Source organism: Stegodyphus dumicola, chromosome 1 (genome assembly GCF_044657685.1).
Source record: "Stegodyphus dumicola isolate Sdum_Otavi_A_Nest chromosome 1, ASM4465768v1".
In the NCBI taxonomy this organism is placed as follows: domain Eukaryota; kingdom Metazoa; phylum Arthropoda; class Arachnida; order Araneae; family Eresidae; genus Stegodyphus; species Stegodyphus dumicola.
This window is the reverse complement of record NC_140768.1, coordinates 67,267,673-67,293,028: the sequence shown is the minus strand read 5'-3', so window position 1 is coordinate 67,293,028 and position 25,356 is coordinate 67,267,673. Positions and strand designations below refer to the sequence as shown.

General features: G+C 34.1%; 2 protein-coding genes across 9 annotated transcripts in view; one reads left to right on the top strand and one right to left on the bottom strand.

The window, feature by feature from the left end:
• LOC146999110 (astacin-like metalloprotease toxin 1) overlaps positions 1-25,356 on the bottom strand; it is an 84,654-nt gene that overhangs the window by 16,846 nt on the left and 42,452 nt on the right. The window contains exon 1 of one of the 6 annotated variants that reach the window (XM_085816050.1): positions 3,799-3,980. The exons of 4 other annotated variants lie outside the window; for them this stretch is intronic. In XM_085816050.1, the coding sequence (XP_085672176.1) occupies positions 3,799-3,862 (64 nt within the window). In that variant the 5' untranslated portion in view covers positions 3,863-3,980. Of the gene's footprint in view, positions 1-3,798; positions 3,981-25,356 lie in introns of those variants that run through there. One more of the 6 variants, XM_085816060.1, reaches the window with a different exon arrangement.
• Positions 10,656-25,356, top strand: part of LOC118188789 (astacin-like metalloprotease toxin 4) — a 51,159-nt gene continuing 36,458 nt past the window's right edge. Inside the window, exon 1 of one of the 3 annotated variants that reach the window (XM_035359293.2) lies at positions 10,656-10,813. In XM_035359293.2, coding sequence (XP_035215184.1) covers positions 10,744-10,813 — 70 coding nt within the window. In that variant the 5' untranslated portion in view covers positions 10,656-10,743. The remainder of the gene's footprint in view (positions 10,814-25,356) is intronic. The other 2 variants (XM_035359295.2, XM_085816041.1) reach the window with 2 other exon arrangements.

Here is a 25,356-nt window from a genome sequence, read left to right as displayed (position 1 = left end):
AATACATGCATTTTTCTTAAACCGTTTTCCTCCAGTATTTTTCCTAAACTGTCACATTTCACATCTTTCGCGCCTTTTTTTTCAAAAATGATCGCAGTTAAAATTTCACTTAAAAGCAGAAGCAAAATATAGATGAACAAAAAATAAATTTCAGATTTATTTATTGCCATAAGCCCAAGAAAATGCTAAAAATTCCTAAAATTTTTCAAATACTATTAAGAAAATATTGGCTTAAATCCAACGCAACTACCCTGTTAAACATTAACTACTTTACCACCTAGCAAAAATATCTGTTTGGGCATGGCAATATTTTACGACATATGGCAACTGGTACGTTTTTCCCAGTTTATTTCTTTTACTCGCTTCCACATTTGATTTGATGAAACATTTTGCGATTCCATCACTGTGGTTAAAGTTTCTATCACTAAGAATAAGATTTACAGAACTGATTAATAAGGAGAAAATATTAAATTCAATGGATGTAAACTGAAATGAAATTTGAATAATTTTACATTTTCCAACATTGAACTACTATGATGGCAAGAGATAACCTGTCTCCCATTAGGCTTTATTTTAAATAGAATTATGCATGTTATATAAGACAGACAGTACCATCAACTGAGCCAGGGTTTACTATGGCTATGGCTCTTCAAAGTAAGCAAAATACTAGCTTAGCAACAGAAGATAAAAAATTGCCCCTTGTCATGGAAGTAAAATATCGTTACGTAAAGAAGGCGATATCAGCAATACAGTACGGATGAAAACAATGTTTTCTGATGGATCAGCTGGACTTGCTTCCTTGAGGACACTTGCCGGCGGATCAGTAACGAGCCATCAGCTGAGGAACGACTGAAGAAATCCCTGCGACTGGCCACTGGTCACTGCTGCCGCTGTTGTTGCCAAAGTTCAGACAAAATGTTGTATTTATTCTGAACAGCTACTGCCTGTACTGTTGGTAGCATTTGAGTGAGAAAATGATGGTTGATTTCCGTAATAGTGAGATTTTGAGAAACATAGACAGAAAAGCTGAGCTGTCGTTGTATGCATCGTTCTGTTCTTGAAAAAGCTTTTTGTAACTGGTTGGGTAGGCGAAGGTTCAAAGAGTAGCTGGACTTATATGCGCTTACATACGCTTAAGCTTAATATACGCTTATGCTGGTTGAATATGCAGTTCCCTTCATCGAAAACCTGCATGCAGCACGTGCAGATGACTGGAGGAGCTACAAAGAAGCTATTCGCTGCCTGGGAGATGATATCCGCCGCAGTACTACAAGAAATAGACAGTATTACTCACGTAACTACCTGTTTGCTCACGTAAAATCTTCAGTTACTAATTTATAAAAAAATTAATTTAAAAATGTTTGTAAACATTAATATTTTTGCAAGACTCCATAGTGAATTACAGTCATTGCTTCGAAAATCTCTGCCATATAGCAATAAATACGGGAGACTAGGAAAAATTATAAGGATCCTTGATCCCTAAATAATTAAATAATTGATAGAATTCTGAAATTAGGTAACCACTTAAATTTTATAATCATTTGCAGAAATGGATAACATATGACAACTAAATATTTTGCTTTAGCATGGAATGTGATCTTGTAAATGTGACAAATTTAAATTTCTTCAAAGTAGGTACATTTTTGTCATAACTTTCTATTATTTTTCAATTTAGATGTTTAATTATATATCATTTTAAAATGTAGACTTTTGTTTCTTTTCTATCACATATTGCAGCTAATTTTATGTAAAAGAGACCTTAAAGATTTAAAGTCTATGCAGTACTGGAAACTAGTGAAACCATATAACTCATGAAATTTTAATGTAATTTAAAATAACTGACCGAATTTTAATAAAATACTTGAAGGTGAATGATTTTATTACTGCCAGATTCTCAATAAATACTAAAGTTGTTCATTATCTGTAGCAAAAACATACTGGATTTTCTGAATATGAAATTTATTTTTTTGGTGAACAAATTATTATAAAAAAGAATGATGACTGAACTGTTTAGATATGGGAATAAATAAAACGAATTGAATAAAAATAAACTGAGATAATTAAGAATAAAAAATAAATTTTACATCTAATAAAATTTTGTATGAAATGGGAAATTTAATTTTAACTTTTAATCAAATAATTTTTCTCAAAAGAACTAATAAATGTGTAGCTGTGCAGAAAATTTTTATAAAGAAAAGTTATTACATTAATTATTATCTAATAATTAATTGTTAGATTATCTATAAAAATCTATAAGAATTATTAGATTTTATAAAGAAAAATGATTATATTAAATCATGTTAGAAACAAAATTAAGAACAGATGCATTTCAATGTTTGAAAATTGCGTCTAACTATTATTGACAACACTTTTTAAAGCTTTTAGAGGTGAAAACAAAAAGTTTCATTCAGTATGCTTTTTTGTACAATTAAGAGTTTGTTTATTTTCAGAAGTGAAATAATGCTTTCAATTAATAGTCTTTAATTCTAATTTTAATTATATTAGCTGTGTTATAGTACTTTTTCAAATTTACAAGTCAATTTTTCAAATAAACAAGATGCTTTGTGGTTTGTCTTTGAACTGTAATTAAAATATGACAATCTTTGTTTTAAAATGTAATTTGTAAGTGACGGACTATGTTAATCTACCTTTTTAAAATTCTTCTTATAAAAATTTATCCGAATAAAAGGATCAAGCATTCTCTGATGTGGAGATGTGATCCCTTTATTGAGAGATCAAATTTTCACATTCACTTAAATTTATTTGTATGCTATTGGTTAACAATTGTCATCTTCTGTACAAAGAGACGCCAGTACTTCCATTAAATATACATTCATTAAAAATTTCTTTAAAATGTAAATTTATAGCAGAAGTGAAAATAAAAAGTAAGAAAAGGGAAACGCTATCCCCTATATCACCAGTTTTTCAAACCAAACAAAGATTTTAATGCATTCCTTTTATCTCATTTAAAAATCACAAATGCCTGGAAAGAGAACACTTACATCTCTTCGCCTTAAATATAAAATTAAATATCCATCCATCGCCTTCATGAAGTAACCATAATATTAGGGCAATAAATAGAAATATATCATTATTATATTTTAATTATGAGTTTTGTATACGTAAAATGCATTTAAGCTAGAACCTGTTTATGCAAGGAAATAAATTAAAGAGTTTACTAAAGAAAAAGTAAGGAAATAAAATAAATATTTTTTTAAAGTATTTTAATAAAACACAAAAGATATATTGTTTACTATTGATAGGTATATTGTATACTTTATTTTTAATGCGTAGTTCATATAGTTAGTTACCTAGAAGTACATTTTTAAATCAATGCAAGAGTCGGATAATCAGCGAGTTTTGTAAATTAATTGAAAACAAAAGCTAAGTTTCAACTTTGCCTAATTTTGGAAATTATGCAGTGTTGAAATAAATTTCTAAATGTTAAAATATATATTTGCAAATTCATTTACTCTAAAGATACGAAATTTATCTTCTTAAAATTTTCTTTGGAATAAATTACTGATTATATTTTTATGCTAAATACATTTTTTAAATGAAAATTCATTTCTTAAACGGAAATCTACATTCATGTTTTAAAATTATATTCCATGTTAAATAATCTTCACCAATGTACAACAGGAATCTTGAAGTGTGCTCTCTTTGTAAAATCTTTCTGAATGATTATTTCTATTTACAACTCATAAAATCTAATAGGGCGTAATAAAAGAATCTATTTACGAAGTTTCAAATAAAACAACTTCTATTTAATACTTTAATTCGAAAGATCAAACTTACCTTTATTACTTGGAATACATCCGACAATTGAACAAAAATATGTACAAAACTCAATCCATCCCATGTTTTGTCGAATAAGTTTGCTGAACAACTCAACTTAGTTCAACTTATTCAACATTGTACAGTTATGCACCTTGTTCTTGAAATCTCCTACTCGGATTTTATGAATTAAGAAGAATAGGTTTGTCATTTTACTCATCAATAAAGCTTTTATGTTTACCACCTAAGGGTTTCCACAAAAAAAAAAAAAATTGAAAAATATTCGATTGTTTTGCTTCTTCAGTCGTGGTGTAATTTCATCTGTCAACACACCCGTTCGTATTTTAACAATAGACTACGGTCAGTTGCGTGTTTTGATATCAGCATTTTCTCGTAGCTACTGAGAGATTTATTAACTGTTATTTCTTCCTTTTCTATCAGTTTAGTAGAGATATTAGTTGAACATCTAAACATAAATATTCTCCTTTCTTTTTATTAGTATCTATATATTTCTTCGCAGCAATGGTAAATGTCTTTTAAAAATATTTCATTCCAGTTGAGCAGAATCTAGTATTAAATCGCCTATTTTACAATTAATCGTTCAGTTAACAGTCGAAGAGCTTACAATCTGAATTAAAATTGAGACTTAACTAAATTTAAATGCGTATAGGGATTTAAAAAATAAAATATAACTGTATTTTTAAAAGACTCGAGTTCAAATTCTCTTGAGCGAGCTGGCGCGGGTGAGTGTTTCGTGTTTACCCGATGTGTAATGTGAATACGAACCAGTTTCCTTTAGAAAGCCCTCCACACTGACATTCCTCTACATACGTATATAGCTATCGAGAGCTTTGTTGTAATAATCCAAATCATTTAATCAAATTTTTTCCAAAAAATCATCTTAAAATTAGGAAAAAAGAAGCTTCAATAATATTCAAAACCCAATTTTATTTCCCTGAAAATAAATAAAGAAAAACGCGAAAACAGTAGAAGCTTCAAATGTGCTTTACTTTCTCGAGCTTTGGGACTGATTTCTTGTAAATTTGAAGTTAAATTTATTTCATTTTTCTGGAGAGTCAGTAATGATTTCCTTGCAAATCTTGCATTAAATTTAGTTCACTTATCTTAAGTACTTCACAATAAGATTCTCGAGCGCGATCGCTAAGAAATACGTCGTTAAGTAATCTAAAGCGAATAGTTTTCTAATATTTTTTGGCTTATTGATCCTTTCTGAAATCATTTTTGCTCAGCATTCTCTACCCTTGTAACAGTAATACAGTAGAAATCCTACGAATGCAGTCTGTCGGCATTAATTGTTGTAAATACTTAAATATTTTTGATTGTATTGTTGTACTATTATTATAGATGATTTTACATACTTATTGCTTTTAGGATGAAACGTTTAGTGTTTATTTTGTCTTTAGTCTTTACAGGCTTCACATTTAAACATTTATTCCTTACCCAAAGTTGCAGATGTTTCATTTTTGAGTTCAATAACGTTTGAATTTTTAAAAAAAATTAAGTAGAAGGCGAGAAACGGGCAAATATGTTCCCGAAAGACTTTGCGATATTATGCAATTTCTTTGCTAACTAGCTGACGTTTTGTAAGACCTAGGAAACTTTTTCGAAGCTCTACTATTGAACCCAAAACGTCCTTATAGCTATATCACCTATAGGCATTTTACCTTTGTAGAGTTCCTCACTGTGTAATTCTAAGTTACTGTTGGAAGTCAAGAATCTTAAGAACTGATAAGCGAATAATCGCTTGAGTTCGTGTGACATGAAACAACAAGACAGAAGGGTAAGATAACCCTTGATTATTCTAACTAAAGTTTAACAATACTTCATCTTGGAGTGTACAATACAGCCGACACTTAGGAGACTAAGAGTTAGACTAAACTAAATTAAACTAGACTTTAACTTGAGAGACTAAGAATTAAACTAAACTAATCTTAACTAAAGAGATATAGCCGAAGCTATCAAAATTCTAACAGAGTTGGCCTTTTACCGTTAATAGACTCCGAAGCTATCAAGGGCCTAAAGTACGGCCGAGCGTGATAATAGTAGCTTACGTTAGAGTAACCGAAAAAGGCGGGCGCGTGCAGCCAGAGTACCTGGTATCTCTCTCACTAAGACCGAAGAACTTCGCGGTTAAATATCGCTCTTCCTCATTATGTATTCAGATGTGATTCTAAAACTAAGTTCTGACCGTAAGTTGTAAGTTGAAGTTAAGAATGGATAGGAAAGAAAATTTAACTCAACGTTTAACTTTTAATAAAATTAACATAATTCTTAACACCTTGTATTACAAAACATTTGAAAGAGTTATTCAAAAAAAGAATCACAGAACATCCAGAAAAATAGAATCTTATTCAGAAATTCTAATTCAGCTTTCGTAAAGGGTACAGTAAATGCTGTAAAATTTTGAATCTTACTGAAGGACGCTGAAGTGCTGTAAGACGCTGTAGTTTTGAATCTTCAGAACTCCACACTAAATTTACAACATTTTGTTAACATTACTTACCACATATTTGGTTTGGAAAGTCACATTAAATGCTACCAAATGTATTGTTTTATTCTTAGAAGAAAACGTAAAAACCGATTGATTGAATATATTACAATCCGCGGAATACACTGGTGTGCAAAAATTAAGAACGAAGTCGAAAAATTAGCATATCAGCTGAACGAAGAGGCAGAGCGGACAGAAAGACCAAAAAGGAGATTAAGTAAAGTGATGTACGGTAGCACATGCGCAGATATTCAGGTAGACGTAATGGGGGAGTGTCTGAGTAGTATAAAGCATGTTGTCGGTGTAAGATCAGTATTTCTGGCAAAGAGATTGCACGCCGTGTAGCAGTTAAAATCACACCGAGTTGCAGCCTCAGCGAGAAATGGCGAATAATCAATCTGTTAGACGACATCTGGATGCTTTTACCCGAGGTCGAATCATTGGGAAGTTGGAGGAAGACCGCTGTGTGACAAGTGTGGCTGCAGAGTTCGGAATTGCACACAGCATCGTTTCACGACTTTGGACACAATTTCAAACTACAGGAACAGCTATCCGGGGGTTTAGTAGTGGTCGTCCACGAGGAACCACACCCGCAGATGACCGGTATATTGCCTTACAGGCCAGAAGAAACAGGCGGCAGACAGCGGGAGAAATCGCTAGACACACGACACAGGCGACTGGACGACCGATATCGCGTTTTACCGTGGCCAGAAGACTGCACGGTGGTGGTCTGTTTGCACGACGCCCTGTACGGTGTGTACCTCTAACGCCTGCCCATCGGAGAAGGCGTTCTCTGTGGTGCCGGGAACACTGGAATTGGAGAGACAATGAATGGGTACGAGTACTCTTTACAGATGAGAGCAGATTCAGTCTGAGTAGCGATTCTCATCGCATACTCATCTGGAGAGAGCGGGGAAGCCGCAATCATCCCTCGAACATCATTGAAAGGGACAGGTATGGAGGTGGCGGTGTTCTCGTTTGAGGAGGCATCATGCTTGGTAGTCGTACAGACCTTCACATCTTCGACGCAGGTTCACTCAACGGGACCCGTTATTGTAACGAGATTCTTCTTCCATATGTGCGTCTTTTTAGAGGCGCTATAGGTCCGCTGTTCCTTTTCATGGACGACAATGCACCCTGTCATCGCACAGTAGCTGCCGAACAGCTCTTAGAAAGTGAGGATATTGAACGTATGGATTGGCCGGCACGATCTCCGGATCTCAATCCCATCGAGCATGTATGGGATTTTCTAGGCAGACGCTTGGCAGCTCGTACCCTTACCACCAGTAACGATTCCGGAGCTTCGATTGGCGCTGCAAGACGAATGGGCAGCAATGCCTCAACAACTCATTGACACCCTCATTCTCAGCATGGGCAGACGCTGTGAAACCTGCCTAGCAGTCAGGGGAGATCATATCCCCTATTAAAGACCGGATATTTCTTGCTGGACACCCATCACAGGGATGTTTCGGCCTTCAGTCGCATTGCGCTCATGTCCTTACGTATTGGGGATCTTACGGTATTAAATGTGTTGATTTGGAAAGCTTTTGTACAAATTTATATTGAAAAAACCATCTCGTCCTTAATTTTTGCACACCAGTGTAGTTTTCCAATTGGTCAAGTATATAAATGTTTAGGGTTATATTTAATGAAAATCGTACATGTAAAGGATAAGTAATTTGTGCTGTCAATAAAGCCAATGTCGCCTTGATGGCTATTTACTGTCTTATCGGAAGAAAATCCAAACTGCAATTTCATGTTGAACGAATTCCTTATCTGACTTTTATCTGACCTTACAAAAGTGTTAAAACGAGCGTGCAGGATACAAACGCATGATTATTGAAGTTAAGATAAACTCCTGGAGAAAATTTTGTACGGAAATTAAGGACATACATGGATAAATACTAATCAATAAACTATACAAACCAGCCAGATTCGTTTCGTTTCCTCAATAATTTCTAACCATAACAACGTAGAAGATATTTTGAATAAAATATTCGACGCGTTCTTTACTCAAGAAAATGCCAACGAAGGTACGCCATTGCAGCAACAAATAATACAACTTAAAAAGAAATCAGTACCTTCAGCCGACTTCGATTTTACTAATGCGAAATCCAAGATGGGCTTCCCTTTCTTCCTAAAAAGAATGCACCAGGCAGATTCCATAAGCTATTAAATAGTGATCATCGGAAGCAATATTATCCCCTTCCGCAAATACTCTTTCAACGAACTTCTTGCTAATGGTACATTACCAAGAACTTCCAAAATAGACCAAGTCTTACTCTACTTAAAAGAGCATTGGAATTCAGCCAACGCAACGCAAATTCCTACAGAATGCTTATTATCAGCATTACTCAAAATATTAAAAAATATTGGTGACCAAGCTTAAATATCACCTGCATCAGAAGAATTATCTTCGCCCTTGTCACTCCGGGTTTAGAAAAAGGAAATAAAATACTCATACATCAGTTGATATATGGGACGAAATTTTAGACACTTGCAAATTCAATAAAATACTTACAACTTGGCTAAAACATACTCGAAAATTCGCCCACGTAGATGATGCAGCCTTCATTGTTAGAGGAAAAACTGGAGATGAATTACGGGGAAACTTTACAGAAGACTGAAAACAATTCTACTGTCATTATAATATTCTTAAAATTGTAAATTTGTAAATAGAAATCGAAGTCTTCTTAGTCCCGAAAATAGAACTCTTATTGACAAATCGATCATATAGTTTAGCTCTAAATGTTAAAAGATTGAAAGCGGTAACACAACTAAAATATCTAGGCTTAAGATTACAAATGAGTGCAGAACAATAAGCATAGTATTACAGTGTATAATTACATTTAGATTAACATACAAATACTCTGCCATACCTTAGCAGTAGTGAGTTATATACAGTGTAAAATTCAAAGAACAGAATAACATTAAAATACTCATATAGAAGACAATTATTAATTAATCCAATTAAAGCATTTTTAAATTTCATACTCCCTAGATTTCTCATGCATTTGATCTTTCGGTCAATTTTTGACGCACGATATTCTCACCTTTTTTTTTTTTTTTTTTTTTTTTTTTATATAACGAGTAAAAAAAATCTTCCTAAGTGTAAATATAGGGACAGGAAGAACGTGCAAAAAGTCAAATTTCATAATTTTTGTCAAAATGTTTTTTAAAAGTCCCAAAATATGAACATTTGCGTAACTTAAAACTTAGCTGAAAGTGTATGTGTACGACCAACAGCTGCTTTAATAAAGGCAACATAAGATTTTTACGGAAATGGCGTATAAAGATAGAAACATACTCCAAGTTATTGATTATGGAACTCAAATGATTCTGTTTTCCGATGTCATCATTTATACTAATTCTTCGTGAATTAATATATATTTTTATTATTAGTGTGTGCTAATGAAAACTTACATATTGTGGGGGCATAAAACAAATAACAATAAAATTTTGCAATGCCAGTTCATTTATTCTTAATTAAAAGCTAACTGATTTGAAGAGCAAAATTTTAAAGTAATGCATACTGCAACCATTTTTAATACAAACTGTGTGTTTAATACAAACTATGTTTTAAAATACTGAAATTATTTTTAATACAGACTATGTGTAGTGCTGAAAGAAATGATGCAGGAAAAAGAATGAATTAAAGAAGTCGATAATTTTAACTTTTCAAAGTCTTTAATTATAGCTAGAGTTATAATTAAAACTGTTGTATTTTATTTATTTATTTTTTTTTTAAATGAAGAGCGAGACAAATTTTGAAAAAAAAAAAAAAAAAAGCCAGAGAAGTACGAATATAGGGGCACGTGCATTTAATATTGAGTAAATGGTTATCTTGATAATTTGCATTGAAACTGAATAAATGTAATTAACCACCAAGTTAGCTGTAACCATAATTTCATCTTCGTATTGCTTTCCAGTAATTTCGAGAAGCAGAAAGTACTAAAAATATCTCGTGACTAGTTGAAAACTATCTAAAGCCGTCCAGCCTGAGATCGGATTAGCTTTCTCTTTGAATGCTGTTTGCATCGCGTTTTTAACGTTCTTAGTAGTTTTCAGTGTAACTACTGATTATACTGTGTGATACTGTGAACACTTATGCAAATATTTCTGTGGAAAATTTCAGAGTTCTGAAATATTTCTTTTGATAAAAAATAATTTTAATCACCTATTATCGAACTTGTGCGTACAATCTATTACGAAGCCGTACGCACCTGACATTTATCCAATTTCTTTTTCTGTGTAATGTTTTAATAATAACTGCAATTATCTTATCTTATTTTTTATCTGTCGTTATCTAAATTGGAAAAACGCAGATAATTTTGCTGTTACGCATTTCCGAAAAAAACGCACATGTTATGGGTCTTGTAAATTCCCAGGATTTTTCTCAATAAAATAGCCTGCGCTTTATATGCATAGTTTTATATGAAAATCAGATTGCGTGCATAATGGAAAAAACATTTTTTCTTTTCTTTTTAGTAATAAATCTAGTAATTGGAAGTGAAATTACAGACATTGGTAAGTAACCTGCAAGGTTTCTTGACAAAAAGAGAATTTTATTTTATTAATTTATAAAAAAAAATGTTAATTATAGTTTTGCATATCAATTCATTAATCCTAAATCAAGAGTTATTATATAATTTCAGTTTCATTTTATCGGAGATGTTTAGAACTGTTAAGATTAAAAAACATTCAACTAAAAAAAATCTGAAAGCTTTCAGATTTTAATGTTTTGTGTGTTACCTTTATTTATTAAATATATGTTCTTCGCACTTAAACCATAAAATTCAATTCAACAGCAATATCGCAAAATAATTTTAAAACGAACATATCTTTAGAATTTCCGATATCCGATATACAATATAGTTTTATACTTCTGGGCAAATTGCCTCTTTGGGCTAATAGTAATTTCTACGAAAACTGATATTTTAAATTAAATAAATTAAAACTAAAGCATGTTGAAAATTAAATCTTGTATTAGTTCATTGTATTGTGTTCTTGCATTTAAACCAAAAGCGCTATCATACAAATGGATTATGTATTTTAACTTAATTTATGAAATTATCCATACCACTTACGTTGTACAAATACCATCAAAGTTTTCAAACTTTCTCAAACATCAAGCACAAAACATGCTTAATGACTTAAACCTTTGGTAAATTAATTACGAATCGTGAAATAAATATATTTAATTAGAAATAATAATTTGTTGACGTACTAAATGTTATTTAAATGAGATTCACAGCCTAAACTACGGCTCTCTTTATTCTAGGGTTATGTGAGCAACTGTGACAGAAAATTTAAAAATCGCAAAGGAGCCATAAATTTTTAGATAAATCCCATAGTAAACGCTTCTGTTTCTGTCGAGTAGGAAAAAATAATATCTCGATTGACGCGAATGCCTCCTTTCCCCTTGACCCTCCCTGTAATGAAAAGAAAGAACTGTGAAACTGTAAACTAACATTTCTCAATGATATATTTGTATGTATCTCGCTTTAATAGATATATCATTTAAAAGCACCAAAAAAGAAAGGTTACTTTTTTAAGTATCAAAAGTTGAACAATCATACTGTAAGGAATTATCGCTTTTCCTATGCTTGCTCGAGGTATAACTAGCAAGCTTCTTCAACTGGCAATTGAAAATGTGTGATTCGATTCCCAGCAGGGACACGGTTGCTTTTCTTTCGCTTTTCTTTTTTTCTTTTTTACATTTTGAAATATCTAATAGTCTGTATAAAGAAAGATATGCGTAGTTACCAGGATGGAAAGTACAGAACTGCAAAAACAGTAGAATGTAGAAGTAGCAAATTAAATAAAGATAATAAAAACGCAAATGCAAATATTTCGAACTTTATTAAAATTAAAAGATTCGGAATATTAACACGCATTAAGAAACAATTTAGAGATAAATATTATTTCAAAGAAAAACAAAGAAGGAAAGTTACGAAAAATTGAATACTCCACTATTCTGCTAGAAAACCTCATGCTCTTAATGAAAATTATACTATTTGGAAAGCGCACAGCTGGGATAGCGGTTAGTGACTCTGGCTTATTTTTTCCATTACTCCTTTGTGCACATCCCAAATATATTTCCTGTTTTGTAGCAGCTACTAAAAATTAAACTGAAATTTGTAAAAAGCATTTGCTTAGAAATGGACGAATTTGTAGATTGCACAAATACTGTACAATCGCAAACGTTTATTAAGTATATTAATATCAGATGAGTTTTATTTTGAAAATATTTCTCTGGTTAGGCAAGGGGGATGTTTGTTCTTTTCCATGGTTTTATAATTCAACATTCGTACAGGCACGAGAAATACATTGAAATCAATATTGACAATATGGAATTATGATAAACAAACACAGTGATGTGGTTTCTGATATTCAGAAAACTATTTCATAGCTGAACTCCTTTGATCACAGCTGGAAGATTCTAATTACTAAAAAAAGTCCGATGCTATGAAAATAATTCTGTCAGAAATAATGAAGAATTTTTACTCCAGATATCAAACGCATACAGTTCCGAATACTTTGCAATCCCACAGGAAATATACTAAAAGAGCATGGAAACTTCTCTTGCCCATCGAGGCAACAAGATTGTTTTGTGCTTATTCGAACTCGCACATAAAATAAAGATTCCCTAGCTGACAATGAGTGTGACGTCAGTGACAGATCTGCTGAATAATAGACACTGTGTGGCATAGCTTTCTTGCTTGACGTCTTCCAGTAACTGAATATACTAAATAAAGCTTTGCAGAGTAAATGTACTCCATAATTCATGACAGAAAAGAGCTCCAGTTAGTAACAAATCTCATCAGAAAAAATCTTATGTGTACAGAACATGATTTCCTTGTACGGAATATTAATTTATACCCATTTTTTCTTGCATTTCATTTAAACTCCATTCCCTTTCAACCATTTTCCACAGTTTATCTTCTGAACGAGGCAGGGGCAGAGTCTGCAAACGGCGTCCAATCACATCCCACACATGTTCGATTGGTGACAGGTCAGGAGAGTACGGTGGCCAGGGAAACATCTGTATACCTTGCAGACAATGTTGGAAGATGCGAGCACTGTGTGGTCGGGCGTTATCGTGCTGAAAAATTGCATTTGGCAGCCCCTGAAGGTAAGGGATCGCCACTGGCCGCAGTACATTATCCAAGTGTCATTGGGCCGTCATAGTCCCCTGAATACGAACTAGAGGTGACCTGGAATCGTAGACAATAGCGTCCCAAACCATTATTCCACGTTGTCACGCGGTGGGGCGTTCCACAGTTACTGCCGGATTAGATCTGTCTCCACGTAGACGCTACACACGTATGCGGCGACTCTCACTGGATAAACAGAAGCGGGACTCATCTGAGAACACGACGTTTCGCCATTCTGTCATCCACATCGCTCCAGTCCGGCACCATTCTAAACGTTGGCGTCTATGCTGTGGGGTCAATGGCAGTCATCTTAACGGACCCCGTGAGTGCAGGCCACATTCAACCAATCGACGGGAAATGGTTCTGGTCGACACGGGAACATCCAGGGTATCTTGCACATCTGTTCTTCCACATCCTTCTGTAACACAACCAATACAGATTCTGGATAGGATGGACACTAATGTAAATTCATTCTGACTTGTGTTGTATACGGATGGCAGTAGGATTGATGATAAAGTTGGTTTTGCTTATGTTATTTTTGAAAATGATATTGAAATTTAGAAATGAATGTAGTATGTATATCTCTGAGCTTCTGTGTATTAATTTTGCAATTAAGTGGATAATTATCCAGGATGGACGTTGTTCCAGCTACTTAATCTGTACGGATTCACACTCTTCCCTGGAATCCCTTAAAAAACCTCTTTATCTAATGATATTATTGTTAATATACAGCAGTCTCTCGGAGATCTAGAGTAGAAGGGTATTTCAGTATTTTTTACATTTGTCCGTGGTCATTCGGGTAATTATGGAAACGAGAGAGCTAATTGTCTTGCTAAGTATGCAACTAAAAATGATATTAATGTTGATGTAGATATTCCAAAATGTACGTATCCAAATGATCAGAAGGTTGTTGAGGCTTGTTATCGCACCAAGATATTTTACTGTACATTTATTTACAATTTATTTACAAGTCGTATGCCACCTGGCATATTTACAAGCGTTATGCCTCCTGGCATGTACATGATAGACATATTCTGCCACCTGGCATGTGAATTGATACATCATACTAGTTTTCTGCCACCTGACAGATACGATGCAATTACCTCAATTAGCGGTAATACGCCCGACATTTTGGCGTGTCCGCTTCCCTTACGTTCTGTTACGCAACTAACTTTTTGTGCGGTGCGCCCTCTGGGCACAAATCACCGCAATCACCGAGGAGGCCAAAACATCCTCCCCCCCGATGAATTACATTCATCTTAATACAATCTTCAATATATGCAAACAAGTAAATGAAAAATATAGAAACTGAAAACATACAAAAACCTTCAATAAGTATAAAATTACATGTTACACTTACCAATCTTCTAGCAAAACATCTTATATCTTACTATATTGAAACGTTAACTATGAGGGTTAAACTAGAACAAACAAATAAAATTATTAGTACAATAAGAAATAAAAAAAATAATAAAACATATTCAATATAAACCAAACACTTAAGTTAATGTTCTTCAACTGGTAAAAGACACAGTTTGGTAATAGGACGTTTAATGTCCCCGTGCACAGTTTTTAGTCTAACCACTCGGACATTATTGTCTCTTCCAGGAAACACTTCTATTACTCGCCCGAGTTTCCAACGTAATGAAGGCATATTATCTTCTTTAATGAGAATTAAGTCATTTAGACGAATATTTCTGCTAGGCTGTCTCCATTTGCTACGCTGCTGTAGTTGGCACAGGTACTCTTTAGACCAGCTTCCAAAACCCTTGGAACATCTGCTGTGTTAGTTGCCATCTTTGCAATGGAGACACTCGTACTTCAGTTAAATCTTGTTCCGGAACAGCTGTTAAAGAAGTCCCTATAAAAAAGTGTCCAGGAGTCAAAGCTGTCAAATCATTGGGATCACTGGAGACCGGTGTTATTGGCCTCGAATTTAAGCATGCTTCAATTTGTGCAATTAGAGTTAGAAACTCTTCATAAGTCAAAATTTGAGTTCCAACACATTTCTTTAGATTCAGCTTCATAGATCTAACAGCTGCCTCCCATATACCACCATGATGTGGAGCAGCTGGCGGGTTGAATATCCACCTTATGTTTTCATTTGCTAACCACCTTTGAAATTCTGAGGTTGACTGGACAGATGAAACTGCTTCCTTGAGGATTTTATTTGAACCTATAAAATTAGTTCCACAATCACTTCTTACTTCTTGAGGTTTTCTTCTCCTCGAAGCAAATCGTTTTAGAGCAGCTAGGAATGCTTCACTTGATAAGTCGCTATCAATCTCTAAATGGATAGCCTTTGTAACTAAACAAACGAAAATACAGATATAACATTTAATTGGTCTTATACCTCTTCCCCTTTTCATTTTCACAGAAAATGGGCCGGCATAATCAACGCCAACCTTTGAAAAGGTTCTACTTGGAATACTTGCAGGTAGTTCTCCCATTAATTGAATAGATGTTACTGCTCGTACTCTGCAACATTTTACACATTTCCAAATGCATTTTTAATTTCATTCTTTGCACTTATTATCCAGTATTTCTGTCTTATTGCGGATAACATTAAATGCAACCCTCCGTGTAAATGTTTTTCGTGATAATGCTGTATCATTAATTTTGTGAAGTGATTATTATTTGGCAATATAATGGGATGTTTACTTTCTCTGGTAATTTCTGCGTTTCTTAATCTACCTCCTACTCTTAAAATTTCGTTTTCATCTAGAAATGGATTAAGTGAAATTATTTTTCTTTTAGTTTTAATCGGTTGTTCTGTCTTTAAAGCCTTAATTTCTTCTGAAAATTCATTAAGTTGAACATTTCTTATAATAAATTCTGAAGCCTTCCGTAACTCAAGCACACCAGATTGCTTTTCACGAGCGGATTTACAGTTGTTCACGAAGTGCAGAACATAAGCCATTATTCCCAGTACTTTGGTTAAATTTCCGTACAGTTCAAGATTTAGTAACGGTTCTGTAGATTCCACAAGTGTTTTCAAAGTAACACATTTACGTTCTTCACTAACGTTTTGCAAGTCAGCTTCGGTATTCATTTCGTTTATGTGATGTCGAATATCTACTTCTGAAAGCCAGGGTGGCCCAGAAAACCAATCACTATCATTAATTAGAGCTTCGGCATCCATCCCCCTCGTAAGTTTATCAGCAGTGTTTGTCTTCCCACTGCAAAAGTACCAGTTGTTTAAAATTGTTTTCTCCTTGATTTCTACCACACGATTTCTAACAAATTGTTTCCACTCGTTGGCAGATCCCTTGATCCAGTGAATGCAAATTTGGGAATCAGTCCAGTAAAATATATTTCCCTTATCCAACTGCGGAAATATCGATTGCAAATACGAACCTAATCTTTCAGAAATTAATGTTCCCAAAAGTTCAAGCCTAGGGGGTGTTACCCTTTTTAATGGAGCCAAACGGGATTTCGATACTATGAAACTTGTTTTACATTTATTTTTCTTCTTAAATCTAAAATATGCTACGGCACCATAACACTGGGACTGGCATCAGAAAATATGTGAACTTCTATAAACTTCCAACACATATCACTGAAGTACTGTCTGGGAATTTCGAAAAACTTTATTTTTTCAACTTCTTTTAACAATTCTTGAAATATGAATTCTGTATCAAGGGGAACACTTTCGTCCCATTGAATACCCTTTTCCCACATAGTTTGCATTAAGAGTTTAATTCGAACAGTAAATGGATTCATAATTCCTAAGGGATCAAAGAGCATACCACATGCTGCTAAAATGATGCGTTTAGTTACTTTGAGATTTTGTAACTTCTCAAACTGAGATACATCTATTTTCAAATTATCATTGACATTGTCCCAGATAAGACCTAAAACTTTCAACGGTACCAACGGTACCAAAGAGTCTTCAGATGTTTCACGAGAGTCAATTCCATTAAGTTTCCATAGTTCATTCAGGTCAGGTGAGTTTGAAACCCATCTACGTAAATTCATACTGGCCTCGCTAAGAATGAAAATCATGTCCTTGCTTAAATGTAAGGCCTTTGCTACATTAACTGTCCCATAAATTAAATCATCTACGTAAAGCTCTTTTAACATACTGCATGCCTCTTCGTAGGCATCTTCATACTTTTTTAAATGCAGTCTTACTGTAGCTGTTAATAAATAAGGTGAGCATTTGACCCCGAAAGGAACTCGATTGTGTTGGAGAACTTGTAAGTTGGGATTACTGTGATCGAGATTTGACCCTTCTTCATTTATCCACAAAAACTTTAAAAAATCCCTATCTTCTTTAGCTAAGCCTACCTCTAAAAATGCACGCTGAATGTCGGCACAAAACGCAATTGAATGTACCCTGAATTTAATGATAATCTTTAGTAAATCAGGATTTAAATTAGGTCCGCTTTCCAAACAATCATTAAGTGATAAATTTCCCTTACTTTTAGAAGAAGCGTCAAAAACTATTCGAACCTTTGTAGAATCCTTCTGCTCGCGCACTACCGCGTGATGAGGCATGTAATACCCCGTTTTTAAACTACTATTTAAATACGTATCTACCCGTTCCACTATACCATCTCTCAAGTGTTCATTAATTATCTCATTATATTTTAAATATAGCTCGCTATTTTTCTGAAACTTATTATTTAAAAATTGTAAACGCTGTTTCACGATTTCATAATTGTTATTTAAACCTTCAACACCCTCTTTCCACAATAATCGAGTTTCATACCTTTTATTCTTGTAAGTTGTATTTCGTTCAAATGACTCTTTCTTTATCTGATAGAGATATTTCTTTATCCGAACTTATCCCAATTGCTTCTAATTCCCATAATTTTTTAACTCTTTCATAATCTAAGTCCTCATTTACAACGGTTATATGATTAACTCTTGCGTCCTTACACTTTGATCCTTCGTCCTTGCCTTGAATCACAAAACCGAAAGTGCTTTCTGTTGCGATTAATTTTTTACAAATCTTCACGTTTCGTTCTCCTAAAATTTCCCAAATATAATCCGAACCTATTAATACTTGAATTTCGTCACTCGTACCAGCATCTTCTAATTCTATTCCCTTCTCAAACGCCATCTTTCGTATCCACCGAGAAGGAACTTTTACTTGCCCTAGTGTTATAGAATCAATGACTATTGCGTTAATTTTTATCTTTTTACTGGGATGGCTTACATTTTGCAATACGATTTCTACGATATCATACAAGTGCTCTTTTGCATCTTTGCATCCAAATGTGAAAATAATAAGCGCTTTTTTATTAATAATTTTCAACCCCAGTGAATCAACCACTTCTCGTAAGATGAATGACTTTGTTGACCCTGAATCTAGCATACAACGTAATACCTTTTCGTTCCCCCCTTTACACCTAACTGTTACCGAAAGTGTCTGTAAAAGAATGGAAGTCTGTAGTTTAATTTTGTTATTATTTTCATTACATAAGAGCGAAAGAGAAGCTTCAGGGATTGGCGTTTGTTTTGTCTGATTGGAAGTATCCGTCTCTAAACCTTTCGATGCGGCGTCACATATTAACGAATTATGTAAACCTTGGACATTGCACAGTCTGCATTTTTCATCTTTATGAGCACAGAAACGCCTTGGATGCCCTTTCGAAAAGCAAATAAAACATAAACCTCGATCCATTAATGCCTTTCGGCGAGCCTTTAAATCAAGTGCGCAATCATGATTCATATGACAAGCAGATAAACAAAATATGCAGACATTTTGATTCTCTTTCTTAGGCGGAGTAAAGAACTTTCGATTTGGATTAAAATGTGATTTTTGAAAGTATTTAGAGGGAGTTTCGCTTTGACTAGTTAATACCGAAGCACCTTGCTTATTCGTACTGTAAGCATTTCTTTTAGAATGCATGTAAGATTTAGTTTGATAACCTTGATGGGAACTTTTGTTTCGTATTGATGTTTCATTTACATCAAAATTCTTAGAACGCGCTAACATCATTGATGTTTCCCTACATTCCACTTCCGTTTTCAAGAACGTTAGTAGTTCATTAACATCGAAATTTTGTTTATCACTTCTTTTCCTAGTGAATTCTAGAGTTAAATTCTCGGGTATTAACTTTAACAAAATAGGGGATAATAAATGTCCATAAGAACCACTAGTAACATTTAAAGAATTTAAATTCCTTATTTGTATTTCTATATCGTCATAAAGCTTCCTCAAAGAAGCCGTATTTCCGGAATATTTTACAGGTTCTAAACTCAACAATTTATTCATATGCGCATTAATTAGCAGGTCATCTCTGCCGAAACGGTTTTTTAGTATATCAACAGCCACCGTATAGTTTTCACTAGTAAATGTTAATCCACTAATAGCATTTAAAGCTAAACCTCCCAAAAGCGATTTTAAATAACAAAACTTGTCAACCGAACTGAAACTTTCGTTTTGGTGAATGGAATTACTAAACTGATTCCAGAATTCAAGCCAAGAACAAGGATCACCGTAATATTTTGTAATCGTTAATTTTGGCAATTTTAAAGTATTAACTTCACAAGTTTTCAACTTCGGTGATATAGTTTCCTCACCAGAATTTCTAGATTCAACTTTACACGCGTTTTTTCTTAATTTTTCCTGAATTTTACATTTAAAACTTATAATTCTTTCCTGATATTCCTGCGCGGAAATTACTTCTGTTCCCAACTCCTGTTCCGTAATTATAAGTTTTTCAATCTCAGAATCGTATTGTTTCAACAACTGCGATTTTTCAAGTAACATTTCGAGTAATTCTTTTAATTTCTCATCCGCGGTTTCACCCTCTTCTAACAATGCAGAATCTATTTTACTCATCAACTTAGTAGTTAAGCTACGCGTCACCGTACGCAACTTCTTTGCCTTATTCATAGCCTCCATTTTACCATTAGATTCTATCAACTATAATAATCACCAAGATTTTTATTCAACAATTCTATTCAAAACTGGAAAAATGAAAAAGGGCCTACCTCGAATTTCTTCGCGTTCAATCCTGGCTTTTCAGTCATTAACTCACTAATTTTCTTCGTCCATTCTTCATCTCCACAAATCAAGTCCGGTGTCACCAAAAAAAATGTACGTATCCAAATGATCAGAAGGTTGTTGATGCTTGTTCCTTGATCTATTGCACCAAGATATTTATTTTACTGTACATTTATTTACAATTTATTTACAAGTCGTATGCCACCTGGCATATTTACAAGCGTTATGCCTCCTGGCATGTACATGATAGACATAGTCTGCCACCTGGCATGTGAATTGATACATCATACTAGTTTTCTGCCACCTGACAGATACGATGCAATTACCTCAATTAGCGGTAATACGCCCGACATTTTGGCGTGTCCGCTTCCCTTACGTTCTGTTACGCAACTAACTTTTTGTGCGGTGCGCCCTCTGGACACAAATCACCGAGGAGGCCCAAACACAAAATCTTATTTTTAAAAAAATGTGATTAAAATAAAATGTGATTTGTGATTATATCTCTTCTGATAAGGGATCTTACAGGTAGTTCTCCCACTTCTAGCGTGCCTTCGTGGTGTAACGGTAGCACGCTGGGCCGGTATTCCAGAGGTCCGTGGTTCGATTCCCGGCGAAAGTGGTTGCATGTTTTCATCTTTTCTGCTTCCAATTAACCTAATGACTCTACAATCTGTTACAAAAACATTCTTCCTAACTATTTTTGAAAGACTGAAAAGTAAGAACTTGTTGCTCAATTTTAAAGTTACGCAATTTTTTATCTGGACATGGTAAGTTTAATGTTTATCTTGAAAGATTTAAGATGACATCTTCCAGCTTGTGTTATTGCAATCTTAGCGTTCAGCAAAGTGTTTTCCACCTGCTTTTTGACTGCCCATTGCTTGATAAAGCAAGAAATCTACTGAAATGCAGAATAAAATTAATTGCAATTCATTAGCCGCCGAAATGTTATGATTTTGTATCTTCAGCTTCAGCCTACCGAGCTTTCAACGATTTTGTTGACTTTGATTTTAAACATTGTAAATATATATTATAAATGTATTCTTTATACATTTTTATACTTTTGTATTTACTTTTTTTTTGTTTGTGTATGATTTCATTGTATTATTGTAGACTGATGTTATTACTTAACAATTTTGCCTTTTTTACTTACGATTTGTAACTCTAGTGTGATACTTTATGGCGCACGAGGATTTCGTTTTCTCTAAATAAAAAAATGTAGAAGGACTAATCTTCGCAACAACAAAGATAAAGCCTTCATTTATTTGCGAATTAAATCATGCTTAATCCTTTCTAGAATTTTTTTCGAGAAAATAAGTGTTTAAGATTTATTTCGTAATTTTTAATACAGATATTTTGAGTTTTTATGTATTTTTGCTTTGTCGCGAAGTGAGAATTGAATTAATTGAATGAGAAATACAGAATCGTATGTGAAAAACTGTTCCTTTTTAGTACAAAGGGATTTGAGTCTCGAAGGGCTATTACTTTCGTTTTGGCATTTTGCGTCAAACTCCTATAAATGTCGGTTCATTTTTCAATCTGTTGTCACAAAATGTTAGAGTCCTGCATTATATTTGAAGAAATTAAATAATGAAAAAACTGCATAAGTGTATGTATATTTCTCGCATTGTGATAAAACAACGGTACATAGAGCCATCGAATTTTGAATGACGTAATCCTACTGCGAATATGGGCATCTGAAATCCCAAATATGAAATTTGGAATTTGTTTTATTATCGATTTCATATTTTGCAAAACTTTAAGGAATTTTTTAGTAACAAACTCAACGATTTAGAAGCGAGCAATGGCAACACTCTACCGGGGGGGGCGGACCTTTCTATCTCCAGCGCGTCGAACTGTGTATCAGAAATTCTAAAGATATGCTCATTTTAAAATTATTTTGCAACATTGCTATTGAACTAAATTTTATGGTTTAAGTGCAAAGAACATGATATTTAATAAATAAAGGTAACATACAAAACGTTAAAAAAGCACCCCTTTGGACGTAATTTAAAATCTGAAACATTGTTTTGATTTGTTTACTCGTTCTAGATTTATTCTAAGTTGTATTTGAATAGAACATGTGGCAACTATTAGATAATTCTTCGAATGATATAAATTTTGTGCATTGTGAGTTATAATATGCTCTAGCGTGGCGTGCAACTGCAAGAACTCACCGCGAAAAAATACAAAGAATTCAAAACAAGGCCATCCAAATAATTACAAATGCGCCTTGGTTCGTAGGAATTAGCACTCATCACAATGACTTAAACATTAAACCCACGGATTCTGAAATTCTAAAAGCTTCTCATAACCTTTTTACGAAATGTGACAAACACCCTAAGTATATCATCAAAAAACTAGGAAATTATGATCACAATGGAACAACGTCACTATTCACCATAATAGTCGGAGGCAATGTATATATTTTTGTTTTCTTCTTATTTAGCCAAGATTTTACTTTATTTTCTTTATTTGTAGTTTTACTTATCAAATTACAAAGCGCTATGGACTGTGTTCCTACCAAAGCAGGTAGACTTTGTGTGTAAATAGTTTTTACTCTTGTGAAACGTGTTTCAATATACTTCAAATTGTGTTTTACATCATTTTACTTCATGCCAATTATTGCATTATCAGAAGAATAATTTTTATGAAATTTTAAAAATGCCTTACAATACAACCTGCAAGAGATAGCGCCAATAGAGCTCCAGTCAACTAAAGTGCTTTTCATCCCTACTAATAGATGGCGCCACACGAGTATCTCATTTGTTCAAAGTTTACTTATTCTATGGACGGCGGCACAGGAGGCTCTGTCGCTAGTAACCTATGAGTTCTAGCACAACATGTGACAAGTACTTCCATATTATTGGGTACAACTTGTTCGATTCTTCATGCATTAAAAAGTCAAGTGTAATATATTGGTAAAGGCCGTTAATGGCCGATTGCCTCTTACTAAGTGATAAGACATAGACATAGTTATAATATGAAAAAAATATAACTCTCTTAAGTGAACCTAGCGCCAGAATGTCGCTATGCTAAAATATAGTGAATTTTAAAGAGTGCATTTATTCTATTGTTGGTTTATGCGCTATCGACAAAGTAAATTCAATCTAATAAGTTTAAATGAAATAAAAGAAAAATGCTTATAATTTAATATTACGTACAAGGAAGTCATGTGTGTACACATCAAATATTTTGGTATATTCATTATTAAATTCAGGTATGGGTTTTTCTTCTTCATTTCCAGGTCTTTTGGGGCATTGAATACTTCTTGCGGCATGGGATCCTCCGCAGAGAGCACAAGTAGCAGAGATGTTTAATTTCCCCTTAATCGGGCGTTCATGGGATCTATGAGTTTCGAGACATCGACCACATCTAGCGGTGTACGTATCCAAATGATCAGAAAATTCTTGTTGCGTGTTCCTTGATCTATTACACCAATATACTCGTATTTTACTGTACATTTATTTACAGGTCATATGCCACCTGGCATGTTTACAAGCGTTATGCCTCCTGGCATATACATGATACACATATTCTGCCACCTGGCATCTAAATTGATACATCATACTAGTTTTCTGCCACCAGATACGATGCAATTACCTCAATTAGCGGTAATACGCCCGACATTTTTGGCGTGACCGCTCCCTTTACGTTCTATAACGCAACTAACTCTTTGTGCGCTGCGTCCTCTGGCTACAAATACGCGCAAACACCGAGGAGGCCTAAACAAGCGTTATTATGGCATGCTTTATGTGACCGTATCGCTGACATTTAAAACATTGCACAGGACCGGGCTGGGATCTATATTCGACAATTTTGACACGCATATCCATGCTATGTGTAACTTGATGAATTCTCTTTCCGTCGGGGCCTCTAGGGGTTTCTACGTAAAATACAGGCAGAAATGTAGGAATTCTATTGCTCATTCTCTCTAATTGCTGGCATTTTATTACTTTAATGTTAAGGTTTAAGAGCTCTTGTTTGACGTCTTTGGCCAACATTTCAAGTGTCAGTCCTTTGATAACAGTTTTATGGTTCTTTTTGGATGGTAGGAGAAAAGTGAGGAATTCGATCTTTTCCTTAGTGAATTTTTCTTGAACACTTCGAAAGTCATCTGCAGTGTAAAGCTGAAGTTTTTAATGTATCATCTTCTTTCTTACATTCGAGTTTTGTAACTCAGAGCTTTTCTTTAATTTCCTTTCTTATTTGTAACCAGTTAACATCGCTAGTTATGATAATTGGCGATATTTTTTGTGGTTTATGTTTAAAATTTGTGAGTTGGGATTACATTACTTTGAGTGCTGCTATTATTTTGTGTGACAGGAGTACTGCCCTTATCTATTTGATCAAGATTTTTGATTTCCATTTAAAGTGTTAAATCTAGAGCAAGTGCTAATTGGAATTGATTCCATTGACGATCCGCTATGTTTTCTTGCGCGTTCTGGTGGCTTTACCGTTTGCCATTCCTGATCCTTATTTTTGTTTGATTCCTGGGTGTTAAGTTTGGTGATTTCCACAACAGAAGTTTGGCGGTCTTGAGTTTCTTCATCAAGAGGGGCAAATATTTTGCAAATTAGGCTAATAAATCTTCGATAGGATTAAGCAAAGCACACAGGCTGAAACGCGGGGTTCTTCAATTTCTGGCTAACTACCTCCGCGCTCGTGAAGTAAGAACAGCACACCTCGAACTCGTTTCCTTCCTATTTAACTCAGAAGACTCCCGCTGATAATTTGAATCCTTGCGCGTTCTACTAAAATTTACATACTCTGGCATTGGCAGTTCCAGGGGAAAGTAAGGCTTGACAGGAAAGATAGTTTAAACTTAAAATAAATGTTAGTTAAAATAAATATAAACCCTACGAACTATTTGCGTTCGAATGAGTGGAGTTTTCAGACTCCTCGGTTTTATCTGCGCAATTAGCAGTTGATATTTTAGCTGGCAAGTCGCATAT